Source organism: Prosopis cineraria, unplaced genomic scaffold, assembly GCF_029017545.1.
Source record: "Prosopis cineraria cultivar Desert tree isolate PC_DT_omini unplaced genomic scaffold, ASM2901754v1 PC7, whole genome shotgun sequence".
NCBI lineage: Eukaryota > Viridiplantae > Streptophyta > Magnoliopsida > Fabales > Fabaceae > Prosopis > Prosopis cineraria.
In genome coordinates this window covers 7,263,300-7,277,488 of record NW_026555338.1, presented here as the reverse complement: position 1 = coordinate 7,277,488, position 14,189 = coordinate 7,263,300, and the positions used below count along the sequence as shown (strand labels likewise).

General features: G+C 34.6%; 1 protein-coding gene across 2 annotated transcripts; it reads right to left on the bottom strand.

The window, feature by feature from the left end:
• Positions 1 to 245: 245 nt before the first annotated feature.
• LOC129315498 (protein SIEL-like) lies at positions 246 to 8,296 on the bottom strand. Of its 2 annotated transcripts, none has more exons than XM_054959237.1 (9): positions 7,904 to 8,296; positions 5,970 to 6,830; positions 5,642 to 5,719; positions 4,483 to 4,716; positions 4,060 to 4,251; positions 3,375 to 3,515; positions 2,749 to 2,838; positions 1,644 to 2,164; positions 246 to 1,344 (listed from the first exon to the last, which is right to left on the bottom strand). In XM_054959237.1, the coding sequence occupies exons 2-9, from the start codon at positions 6,615 to 6,617 to the stop codon at positions 399 to 401; spliced, it is 2,850 nt and encodes a 949-aa protein (XP_054815212.1). In that variant the 5' UTR covers positions 6,618 to 6,830; positions 7,904 to 8,296; the 3' UTR covers positions 246 to 398. The 2 variants fall into 2 exon arrangements, with proteins under 2 accessions (XP_054815212.1, XP_054815213.1); XM_054959238.1 differs by having other exon boundaries at positions 5,970 to 6,817.
• Positions 8,297 to 14,189: the final 5,893 nt, after the last annotated feature.

Here is a 14,189-nt window from a genome sequence, read left to right as displayed (position 1 = left end):
AAATTATTATAGAGGAAGGTAAAGAACACAATTTTTTTTGTACCCAATATCCTAAAGCGTTTGGACATGTCAAGTTTATTGCCCGCCTAGTGCACCTGACTAATCTAGATCCCCACTTAGGGGGCTCTCGTCAAGGGGATTTCGCAAGTCCTACTAGCTCATCTGCAGTGCTGCATACTCTAAAACTCAAATATGAGACCCTATGTTAAGTTGTCCAAGTCCCTAACCACTTGGACAAGCACCCATTGGTAAAGAACACAATTTTAGAGCTCTTGACATTAGAATTTGGAATTTCTGGCGCAACAGTTTCAACTTGAACCTTGTTTCATTGAAGGACAGGGCCTAGGGAGCTATTGGCATCTCAATCCCAACCAAAATCACGCGTATACTTTAATGTTTTATCGGAGGGAGTGTGATTTAGTCTTTAGTACATTAGAAAGATGAACAACTTTTTCGGGACAAATAAACGTAAGTTCATGTCTTGGCCCTCCATGAGTCTTCCTTGGAACAGCATCCTCAAATGAACATTCCAAACCTATACTGACCCTCAACCTGAAAGAACTAGCCTTTGGGGTTCCATAAAATGGAGCAACAAATGCAGAATTAACCCTCACCTCTGCAGAACCTTCAAAAAGCTTCCAATCTAGAAAAACATACTGTGGCGAACCATCATCATTCATGGTCATGCTCAGCCACAACCTTTTATCACTGGTGATATTGTGGAGAGCGATGTCACACTCAACTCCAACTGGTAGTCCCGAAACAAAAGGAAGTGGGTGTTCAGAGTCACTATTCAAAATACTTAGCTCTGCTCGTGCAAGTCTAATTGTCCCACAACATACGAACTGCTTCAGGGAGAAGAATTTGAGACATTTGCAAAACTCAAGTGGACTCTGGGAGGCTTCACTTATGGAGGTGCCTTCAGATAACAATTTCCTGAGTTCAACCACAAATGTGGATGGCACGACAGAGCTTTCTTTAAGGAGAGATTCTAGATGTGAAAGTATTGCAGTCAACCTCTTTAATGAAAGAGTGTGACAACAGATGTCAACTTTACACAACCTAAGGACGCAAGTCACTAGCATTAGCTCCAAGACATTCAACTCCTCTTGTGGAGAAAACCCTATGAACTGACTCCTGAATTCTTTAATCCTCCTATCAAGCTTTGCCAGTTTATAGTCTAATTCCCCCATTGCACGAGAACATCCAAGTTTCTCTTGGGGGAAATGTTCCCAAATTTTTCCAAGGCACTTTATTATTCGAAGATATTGCATGATAAATGCCAAAGCATCACCGGATCCCGCAGGATCAAATTTCATAGTTGCCAGATCCTCCTTCCAGCTCCTACATTGTCAACACAAAGCTTAAAAAGAAAACCAAGATAAAATTTCATATGCATGCAAGTGTTCAACGATCAAAACATATGTCATGTAGCAATAGTAAATAAGCTCACAGGACAAACATCTTAAATGTCAGGCCCTCAAATAGACTGTTGTCACCATGAACTAGCTACATTCTGAGTTTACAGAAAATCTCTACATAAATTTGCCATAATTTACAGCCAATATATGCATATAGATATACGAGGGAAGCTAAATTGAATTAAAGCCAAAAAGGGCCAAATTTTAATGGAGCTAAATTACCTCAGGATCTTGAGCACTTCACTTGTAAAGCCAGATTGTATCAGAGACCAGATATCTGGGACCTTCCAAAGAATATGATTTGTAAACTTTATGACTTCGTCATGCACTAGGCGTTGTTCTACTAGAGTATTGAGTATATCTTTTGGCTCCCTCCAAAAAGGGGACTGAATTTCAGACTCCACATCTCCTTTCTGTGATGTCTCAACACTTATCACATCCTTGCTGGCACAATGATCACCTTGAATTAAGGATGATAGTTGCTCCCCTTCATCATGGTTAATATTTGAGGCAAAACAACCCATGGATCTACTTTTATCAGATAGGCAGGCCAAAACGGCATCCCTATCCATAACATCAATAAAAGCAGAATAAATCCTCCCCAGGAATGTAACGGCATAAGAAAACAAAACTGGAGGTATGGTGCCTACGTCATGTAACAGTGAGGTAGAGATACAAAGGATTAAAAGTGCAGCCACTCTCGCACTACTGAATTCTGGGTTGCCTTCAAAAGCTGCTTCTACCTGACAGAATGGTGTAACATAATATTAACTTCATCTCAATTATCTCTGCTGAAAATTAGATTTCTGGGTCATAAAATGGGGGTTAAAATTCATTCACCTTGATCAGTTGAATAAAATCAATCTTGAGGAAACTACAGGCAAAATGCATCATTGTTTGTCCCTCTATGAGGTTTTATTCTTCTGACACTACAAATGTTAGATAGTGACCTCCCATGAAAAACTTAACCATCCTCCTATCTGTTGCCACTAGAACATTGCAACGAATTTATCAAGTAACATCATTTCTATTATGGGGCTAAATTACATAAACAGGCGCAACAGTGTTAAATGTAATGCCAAAATCACACCCCTGAAAAACTATAGGAATTTCAGCCTATCAAACACACTTGTGATATATAAAACTAGTACTGCAAGAGTAAATTGTAAGCAGTAGGTGCAGCAACTTTCTAATACCCAAGTTTCTAAGGATGCCACTCTAACTACAGTCTGTCAAAAAAGTATAGTTTCATGTTAGCAGGACAAGCGCAAATTCTTCATGAAGATGCTGGAAATTTATATCATCATCGTAAAAGGAACAAGTTCACCTCTTCTAAAACTTCCTTGGAGAAAATGGCTACAAACTTCACGTGATTTCGGCCAATATGAGAAACTGCTGAAAATACATCAGCTTCGTCCTGGCATGAGAATATGTAGATGTTACAAAGAAAAAGAATTAAAGTTCAATAATTTCAAAAAATTGGTGTCATACATATAATACATATATATGTGTGTAGAACTCGGGCTTGAATTATAAGAAAATTGAGCGGCATGTAATCCATACAGCAAAAACAAGATAGATATAATGAGGAAGAAAGGTTCTAAGGTCATAGGGTACTGAAGTGAACATTTAGGACATAAATACTAAATAACGATTATCTGTAAAAGCATAGGAAAAGAATGAATGCAGTGAAAGTGAGGCCATCGCCAATCAAGAAAATGGGTGGCAAAATGAAAAACTAAATTACCCCATTTAGATTTGATTGGGAACATGATAACTGCGAAAGGTGTTCAGATTGTTCATAGCATAGCAGGATATATGGTCTGTGTTAGGGTTCAAGGGTTCCGGAAAATATTTTGTAAGCATTGCAATCAATTGCATTGTTGTTGTAAAATCTCACAAGCGCATCTTTAGAATAAAAAGGTTAAAATTGCAGAATAATTAGAAGAAAACCTGTGGGTCAATATTCAAACTATTTAGAAGACCATCGATAGTTGATTTAAACAACAAGAGACTATTCAGCTTCACTTGTTTAACTATTTTCCTTGCTGCATATCTCACTTCCCTGCTTTTGTCAGCTAGAACACCAAGAAACTGGAAAAGCATGGAATGAAACATGATCAGGATGTTGACTTGCTGAGCAGACAAAAGATAATGCTAACAATAGGCCAGAAAAAAGAATTTTTTTAATTAATATATAATTTAGATTTATTGACAAGGATTAAAGATCTTTGAAAATTTCATCACAGAACAACACCCCTTTTGAGTTCTGACTGGTAAAGTTTCCACAATCAAATATTGCAAATCACTATCTTTCTCTTTAAAAAAGCTTTATCATAGAACAAAAACCTATGGGACATCCAAGACATAAGATTTGATCAAAAAGTACATGCGCATGACTCCAGTAATTTATTATGTTATTGCAAAGGTGATACAGTTTCACAGTAGTCGATGACCAACAGTATCACCAAGTAAACTAGTTATTTGGTTCGTTATGCAAAACTAAGTAAAAGGAGAGGAAAAAAAAAAGGAAAAATCCTTTTTTATTTTAAAAAATCAATTTGACTCCCAACAACCATAAATCATAGTCATATATTGGATATTCAGCCCAAGTATTTATCAAGGAAGAAAAACATACCATGTGCAAATGTTTTTCCTGAACCTTCAGACAGCCACTAATTGCCATATAATACATAGTTTTTAGAGCTTGTAATCGAACAACCACTGAATCATCATTCAACACGTCCATCAAAATGTTCAAAGCTTCATGAGCAAACTCAATAGAGCGGACTGCAAGTCTTTGTAAGGACTGGCAAGCAGACTTCCGCACCTTCAGGTTAAACAAAAATTCTTTCAACTTCAAATCAAATATGGGAAAAAGCCTTAAACCATTACCACTTAATTGCAGCCAATTGCCAGATCAAGTTCTCTAAACATGGAGCATTAAGAGGCGAAGTTCTCCACTTAATTTAGACAAGAAACCTTTTGTCTCAAAGATACATGGTACACCTGATCATTATTATAAAATGCATATGAAGCACTAATGTTCTAGAAAAGTTACCTCAAAGAACTCATCTTCAAGTCCATGCACTAGAGCACCAGCAACACTAGCTGCCAGCATTTTAAATTGTTCAGTTGTTTTCTGGCCAACAACTTCTTTTTTCTTTCCAACCTCCAAGACTCGCTTTGATAAAGTTTGCAAAAGAAAATCCTCAGATACTATTTCAATCTTTCCAAGGGCATTAAAAGCTTCAACCCTGACCTCCATGCTCATATCTCTTGCCATCGAACAGAGCTGCATGAATATGCAGTGCATGTAATACCAAGGTAATCAATAGTCTCCAAAATACTTGGACACAAAAAAAACATAATAACACTTGCAAAAAGGACAGTGGCACGAGGGGAAGCCCTCCATTCATTGGTGCCTGACAAAGCTCATGGGTTCCTAATGAATATCATACATAAATTTGATTCCATCATATTAGTTCAGTGACTTGAAATTGTATAGATTCAATAATATAACTATGTAAGGCATAAATCTAATTTCTGAAAGCATCAAAAAGAAAATGACATTGTGCAATAACATGAGAACATATTATATCACATGCATCAAGAATCTATATATAACATAAAATCTATTAATAGCATTATTTAAAATTATAAATGGTATGACTTCAAATTTCATGCAAAAAATGGGCCCAAAATCTTGTTTAATTGAATAACTCATTGTTTCTTGTCAAAGACAACAATGACAACAAGCTTTATCCCACTATATGGAGTCAAGTGCATAGAACACATTTCGCCAATGTGCTCTATCAACAACCCACTCTTTAGATATATCATTTATCAAAAGGGTTTCTTGTCAAAGACATCATAGTTTAACTTTATATCATTGTCTAGAAGGGGAAGGAATCATGTATAAGGAATCATCATAATATTGAAATTGTAGCTTCAATATCAAATAGTTGTGAAAATGAGATCCAAAAACCATAGAAAATGCATAGCCACTAGAATTTAAAAAAAAAAAAAAGCATACATTTATCAAAAGGGTTTCTTGTCAAAGACATCACAGTTTAACTTTATATCATTGTCAAGAAGGGGAAAGAATCATGCATAGGAAATCATCATAATATTGGAATTGTAGCTTTAATATCAAACAGTTGTGAAATTGAGATCCAAAAACCATAGACAATGCATAGCCCATAGAATCAAAAAAATACCTTGGCAAATACTTCATTGGACCAGTAGCTTTTCATGTCAGAATTAGAAGCCACTAACATTAGCCCCCATGAAGCAACCTGAAATTACAAAATAGTTAACGTATCATATAAGACCTCAAGTTATACTAAAATTTCCAGAAGTGCAAAACCTGTTAGCGAGTTGCTAGAAGACTAAATATGATCCATTTAGGATAAATAAGCTTATTGAAGATACGATACCCTAAGCTTCAAAATACTAGCTTTTAATTATTATTCCACAAGCATTGCAAAGTCATATTCTCCGTGAAGCACACAAAGGAAAGGAAAACATTAAGTAATAGTATCTTACAACACGAATCGCAGATGATCTCACACAATCTTCCATGTCACCCAGAAGTTGAACAGCACGACGATAACACCCATCCACTAAACTAGAGTCTTCAAAGATGCCATGATTACTTAAATCAACAAGTCCATCTAGAGAAGCCTTTCTCACATAAGGATATGGATCCTTTGTGAACCCTAGCAACACAGTAAACAGTAAAGATGGCTGAATTTGAAAGCGCCCTGCATTGTTCAGCAACCATAAACGTGCAGACACAGAGGGGCCAAAACAGAGAGAAACATAAAACCCATCATCAAGCTTATTCATATTCAAGCTCAGCGCTGGAAAACATGCTGTGATGGAAGCCAGTACTTGTAGTGAGTCAACAGCAAGGCGGGTGGATTGGGAAGAGAGAAGATAGTGAGAACAGACAGATTGAAAAATGAAATGAGAAAAGTAAGTGTGGTGCAAGGCAAGATGGGTTAGGAGGTTGAGAGAGTAATGAAGAAGGACTTTGTCATGACTAAGTTCAAGTGAGCGAATAAGCTTTTGAAAAATGGAAGATATGGTTGATTGTGGAGTTGAAGGGTTGATGATGAGGGATCTCATGGAAGCCAAGGTGGAGAGAGAAAGGGATTCTTCATCTGGGGGAGTATTGTCATATGGGTCCATTGATCAAAGCAGTATTTACATCTATAAGTTTCAAACGAAGTTGAAACTCACAACCATGGCAAACTTGAGTTCCAGTTTTATCCTACCAAAGGTTCAAATCAGGTTGTTTTGCAGGTCGGAGTACCCTCACAGCAGTTTAGTGATCTTCAGAAACACATCATTTTCCAAGCCCCATAATGCTAGAATGGCACTCGTGCTATCTACAAGCATTTTCTGTTTAATATTCAGCATATGATAAGTCTGGGCAAAAATTTAAAAGGAAAAAAAAAACTCTTCTACCGAAGTTCAATACACAAAACCATCATAAAAGTCGATAACCAAAGTTCTCATCAAATGCAATTTTACATGTGCAAACAAATAGCATTACAACTTTAAAGAGAACAAAGTTAAATAAAACTCCTTTATGAAAAAACAAAGACATAATCAGTTATTCATAAGTCACAAATAACTTTGTGCAACACAAGTCCCATATCTAGTTGAGCTAAATGACCAAAATTTAACAACTTCCTATTTAGTTTAACTCTGCATATAGGTTCATGACATCAACTTCTATCCAAAGTAAAAACGACTCATTCAAGTAACACGTTACAGCCATGTACACCACACATACGTTTACAGCATACCACACAGTTGAAGATTTCAAGATATCAAAGACATGCTTCCCCATAGAATCGCAAAGTAAAAGTGGCTTGAAACGAGATTTAAGACAATTAGGAAGTAAATGAAAAATGATAACTTCCCATCATAAGATCACAGACCAGCAACAAAGATCTCTTTTTCCTTCCAATTCAAGATGAGTATCTGGTTGAAGGGAGATTAAAGATATTGCCCATAATTATATTTAACACAAAACTAAAACTAAACTCTAATTATTCAATTAAGTAAAACTCTTCCAACAGGTATTTTATCGAATACTCTGTGGGCATGAACCTTTAAATTAATACCAACATCTTCCTCATCAATTTCACTTTCCAAAAAAATTTATCAGCATCAATAATCGAATCAAGTTCAACTAAAACTCAAACAACACCATCATCATCTTCTTTTTATTAATACAAGTTTCAACTTAAATCAAGCTTTCCCTCCATATCCAAACATATACGGTCATGGGCAGCAGGAACAGAGGAGAAGAAAATTTTGCACTTCAACCATCAATCACACACCCACTCGCATAATCTCAACCAGAAGAAGAGATCGAAGCCACTTACCATTACAGCAACCATTCTCTTCAACACATACACACGGACAGAACCGAGGAGGAAGGAAAGAAATGAGAAAATCCTTACCAGTGATCAACGATGGCCAAATCTAAGAGAAGGAGATGTTGTTGCGCGACCCAGGAAGATGATGATGAAAGCCGACCAGAGACGTGCAATACAGGGGAGGACGGAGAAGACTGATGACAGTGGCAGCAACCCGCACAGCAACGTATCACAGAGAAGAAACAGGGGAAGAAAACGACGGAGGGAAAGGATTCCGGCTTACCACAGTCTCCGCCAACAGCAGCGAGAAGGAGATCGGAGGCTAGGGTTCGATTGGTCTATCTCACGCCAGGTTTTGGAGAATCAAAAATGGAGGCGAACAAGAAATATCCCCAGCCGCGCGTTTAAAATTCCAGGGTTATTACAGTTGAAGGTGAGGAACAGAGGAAGGGGGGGGGGGCACAATGAAGAGGGCCGTTGCGGGGGGAAACGAGGAGAGGGAGAGATCAAAATAAATAAATAAATGGAAGCCTAAACTCCTTTTAACCCTGCATAAAATTTTATTTTGTTATTTTAATAACTAGATTTTACTTCCCGTGCATTGCAGGAAAGCATCAACTAATTAAATTATAATAATATTTAATATTTTTTATTCATCTAAATGTGTAATAAATTTATCTTACTTTTTTATAAAATTTTAAAATAAAATGGACTAATCATACAATATTTTTAAAATTAATAAAGGGATCTATTTCAATATTAATAAGAGCACTAAATATATAAACAATTAAAATATTTAAAATTAATATAATATTTCACGTTTTGTGAAATAAGAAATTCTTGAGATGATTTGAAGTGATAACTTTTAATATATTTTGTAGTAGAAATTATTTAGAAACATATAAAATTTATTATTTATTATAAAATAAGCAATAATTTGTTTGTTGTTGGAATATAGTGTGCATTTTTTAAATAGAAAATAAAATACAACCATTGTTTATGTAACTTGTAATCAGCCGACTTCACAAAACCGTGCCATGAATTTTTTATCTATCAATTTTTCCTCATGTTGCAGCCTGGTAATTTTATTTTTTAATTATTTATCCTCTTTTTATAAATTTCGTTAATTATCTTAAACATAAAAATACATGAGAATATGAATTTCCCAAAAAGAATGATTTTGATTTAATATCTTTTTTTTGGCAACGATTTAGATTTAATATCAAGATCCACGTTCACATCTTGGTTTAATATCTTACTTATTTTAATATATTTTATGGTATAAAATATAAAATAAAATAGGAAAAAAAGATAAACATTTAAACATTAAAATATTAAAATATAAAATGCAATAAAACAAAAGGATAAAAAAACAAAATAACTAATAAGATAACATAGAAAGTAAAAATAGATGGTGGAAAGCTGGGGAGATATTTTCTAGAAACAAAAAGGCCTCCAGGTGTCCTCATTCACTGCCTCCAGGTGTTTTCAATCACCGCTTAAAAATTCATGGATTTTTAAAAGCATCAGCTCCATTTGCAAGAGATGAAACTCCTACAATTTGAGATGGCTCACGGTCAGAGAGTTGCTGGGAGGTGGGATGAGATAGAGATCTCCGTCAAAGAAGATGTCCTCAACACTGGACCAAGTTGATTGAGAAGGAAGGAGATCGAGGAAGACGAAAAAAAATGGAGGACAAACGATGAAGAAGTTGGAAGAACTCGAGACTATGGAGTAGAGCAAGCTACTGCATGTCGGTGATAGGTTCAGATGAAGGAGATCCTCCACATATCTTGCTTCATCATAGTGTTCACAAAGAAAGGTAATATCTACAATTCCTTTTCTTTTAATTTTTCTTATCTCCGCTTTCTTTGTCCACGATTAAATGATTGATATGTAATTAACAATGCTGGAGTTATACAACTAATAGTGAAGCTAGCTGCTAATAACTCAAAAAACATTGGATCACGGCTGAGAAGTAATGCCCTGATGGCTTTAGTTAGTATGGGTTAAAATGAAAAATGCAAGGTCAATTATTTATGCGTTTTTTAATATTTATAATTTTTCAATTAGTGAATGAAAGAGACTTGCTCCTCTCAAACTTTTCAAAGAATCTAACAATAAGAAGGCATGTCATATTGAGAAAACAGACTTACTCCTCTCCTAAATACTTACTCATTCATTTACATTGTATTTTATCTTTGCTGTGTATTCACATCTTTATTATGGTCATGGGTCTTTAAGTTTGCAACCTCTATGGGTTATACATTTTCGTGCATGTGCAAGGGCCTTCAGTCCAAGTGCTTGCATGGCAGTGTCTTAAATCTCAAAATAAGATAATTTAAACATAAGGAAAGCCATAAAGCACAGTCTAGTAACTCAATTGAGCCCTAATGTGCTTAAAAGCTATTTTGTTTTACTTTATCACTCTGTTATGCTTTTAAAAATTTAGTCAAAGTGGAAGATATTTATAATTCAGACAGAAGAGAAAAAGAGAGGGGAAGGGAGAGAAGGGAGATTGAAGGAGAGAAGAATAGAAAGGGGCATAAAGAGAAAATCACAATAGGAAGGTGCATTGAATACTTCAGTTTGGTTTTTTTTGTCTTGTTGAATACATAAAAAATTTTATGTTTAATTAAATACTTTAGTTCAATCAAACTTGGTATGATATAAATATGGAGGAGGTAGGTAAGTTAGTAAATTGTAAGAAAATAATATTAAGAAGCATAATGAGTGATATATAGAAGGCATGACAAAATTAAGCATCCAAGTTGATAATAAATTCTAATAGATGAAACATGACTTAAGATGATTTTGAATTGTGGCTCTGTGTTTTTTATTAGCAAATACAGTTAGAACACTGTTCATATGTTAATTTTATACATTCCTCTTTGTTTTATATAATAAGAGTTTATATAGAACCTATAATAAAAATTAAAAAAATTTGTGTGAGACCTATAGTAAAAAAATGCTTGTAAATATGAGACTCTTAAAAAAAATATGTATGAGATTTAATATTTTTTCTAGAAATTTACTATACATGCTTAGTATAATTAATTATAAATCCTTTTTCACATCAATGATATAATAACTGATACTTCACATAAGTAATTCAAATAAAACTGTCTTTGTTGATTTTTATAACAAACAGAATAAATTCACATATCAAACACAAAACGTTACAAATGAGTCAAACTAATTAGGGAGACAACATCTTGCTTAAGGCATTTAGAAGTATAATGAGAAATTCCTTAATCACGGAGCAAATTTCTGAACACCTCTTTGTAAACAACATTGTTTGTTGATATGCTTTCTTCCTCTTCACTATCATGCAGCAAAATCTTCAATCCATCTATTGTCTTGACTTTTGATAAAGCAATATATAGTTGGCCATGTGTAAATATTGGTTTCAGTAAATATAGTCTAACATGTTGCAATGATTGCCCTTGACTTTTATTGATAGTCATTGCAAAAGATAGATTGATCGGGAATTGTCTTCGTTTCATGCAGAAAGGCCATCTATTTTCTGAAGGATTCATGTCCATTCTATGGATTAAGACCTTCTCATTCTTCTTTGAACCATTCAAGGTGACACCTTCAATGACATTTTTACCTAAATGTACAATCCTAATTCATGTTCCATTACAAAGACCTGATGCTTGATCTATATTCCTCAACAACATCACAGGTACTCCTACCTTCAAAGTAAGCTTGTGTGAAGGTAGGCCAGAATAATTAATTGTGTTTAGGAATTCAGTTGTGCATAAATCATCAAAGCTATCACTATCTTCGATTGACTTGCATATTGAGTCACAACTTAAGTAGTCAACAGATTCACCAAGAAGTAAAGAGCACATATAATCATTTACCTGATTCACACTTTCAATTGTTGGTCCAAGAATTGCCCTATCATTGAAGTATTGATTCTTTAAGAGATTGTCTAATAGATTAGGATAAGTAGACTTCACAATTGCTTCTATAGGATTAGTATATCCAGTTAATAACAGATGTCGTGGTATATCAATTTTGGTAACCCCATCGACGGCTTCGCCCAATTTACCATCACCAACATCTAGCAACCATTTTGAAAATTTCTCTAACATATCATCATCTTTGTTTGAAGGAGATGAATACAAACGCATATTTCTTGTCAAGTTGAATATTATGCAATGATCCCAAAGTGGTGAAGAACTAATGCATGCATTCACAATAGTTGCTCTTGTACCTTTTGGAATGACTGGAAGTATCTGACAAAAATCACCACCAAATAGGACACACTTACCACCAAATAATAGCTCACACTACATTATATCCTTGAGTGTTCTTTCAAAAGCTTCCATGCAGTATCTTTGGACCATTGGAGCCTCATCCCAAATTATTAATTTAGTAGCCTGAATTAAATGTGCCAATGGTGAATTTTGTTTGATACAACACATAGATTCTTCAGTAATTTGTATTGGAATTGCAAACCTTGAATGTGCAGTTCTTCCTGCAGGTAACAAAGTTGCTGCAATTCCATTAGATGCAACTGTCAACACAATATCTCCCCTAGCACAAAGTGTGGAAGTAAGTGCATTCCATAAGAAGGTCTTCCCAGTACCACCAAATCCATGAACAAAGAAGAAACCACCCAATAAAGAAGACAATGAATTCATAACAGTGTCAAAGATAGCTCATTGTTCAGAAGTCAAAGAATTGATCAGTCTTGAAGATTCAATACTTAGTACTGAACAATCATAATTTAATTCTTGCAATATGAGATGATTGTTCACATCAATTGTCTCAACTCTTGTAAGCATTGGTAAAGAAGGAAAATTATGTAGGCATTTCCCATTTTCTTTCTGTAGCGAATCAATATTTCAAAGTGCTTGTTGATCCTTCTCAAAGAGAGACACCTCCACATCTATATAATTGAATGGAAAAAATAAATAATTATGACTTATGTAATAAAAGATGATTGATTGACATTGTTCAAAAGCAATCTATACCTGATAAAGTGTGATCACCTTGAGGGATGTACAACAAATCTTCAGATAATAACTTTGAAGTTTCCTTCCAAACAAAGTCAGGACAACTTAAGGAACAACATAATAACATACTAACAAATAACTTGCGCAGTTGAGTACCAGATCCCCAAACAGATGCTTTTTGTATTGTATTTATATATTCCTTGTCATCATCAAGTAATCCAAGCTTAAAACATGCAACTTGAAATGTGGGATGTACTATGCCATTAATAGTTCTAATGTCATCAAATGAAGTAAGAGCCCTAACCTTTGTTAACAAAATTCTTAGGAAGTACAGTTCTCCAGATGATGGCGATACATGAGTAATCCTTCCAACTAAAAAACCTCTTTTCCTTTTATCCCATAATCGTTTATTTTTTTATACACATAATGATGAGGAAACTTAGAATAAGTAAGAGTCTTTGCAAGTGATTCTGACTTATTTGTTTCCATCCAAGAGAGAAATTGGGACTCACAAACTCTAGGTTTGTCTAACAAATCAACAACATCATCAGTATTACAATAAATAACAGGCTGTTCATTAGGAAGATGGAAACTTAGTCGCTTAACTAAAGGATATCTATGATGTATGTCAAATCCAAATATATGCCATGATCCCTCACATGCAAATATGTATCTACAATTATAATACTGTTGGATCTCATCAACTACACGATCATCGTTATTGTTCGGTGAATTGTCATAGATTGTAGCCACAACCCTATCATTGCCCTTGCTAATGTACTTAAATAAGTATTTGATGGAGGTAGATTGGTTGCATTTTTCAACATTAATGTCAGCTTGGAACAGATATAACAGCATAGGATTGTAAGGTACAATGTATCTGTTATCAAGAGGTATATCCTTGATTTCAATCATCCTACCATCATTTTTTCTTCTATATGTGGAATATCCATTATCATCCATGGTTGTCTCATCATTAAATTTCTTTAAAAAATATTTACTACACTTATTATCTTTCATACATGGTGATGTTGGATTGCTTCTACCACAAGGACCATGAATCATGTATTTCCTAACAAACTCATAAAGCAATGGATCAGAGTTCTTATCTGAAATTTCTACAGAGATCAGCTTGTCCACGACTTCTGGATCTTTTATCTTGTTAGCTTGATCAAGAAACAAAAGAATATGTGCATGTGGAAGTTCTCTCTTTTGAAATTCAATAGTATACACCTCTGTACATAATAGAAAAGCTATTAATATAATCGAATTCACTAAATACAATATTAATCAATAACTAAGGTAGAATTAGAATTTAAATGAAATGAATGAAAAATATGTTACCTGCTCGAACAGTGCCAAATATTTTCTTCTACTTGATAGTTTTCATTAAAGATTGT

Bases quoted from the DNA above. Each gene is read 5' to 3' on its own strand.
- LOC129315498 (XM_054959237.1), bottom strand. From the start codon at position 6,617: ATGGACCCATATGACAATACTCCCCCAGATGAAGAATCCCTTTCTCTC. The intron at 5,720-5,969 runs GTAAGATACTAT...TTGTAATTTCAG, and splicing joins GATCATCTGCGATTCGTGTT to GTTGCTTCATGGGGGCTAAT. The intron at 4,252-4,482 runs GTAACTTTTCTA...TTTAACCTGAAG, and splicing joins TTGAAGATGAGTTCTTTGAG to GTGCGGAAGTCTGCTTGCCA.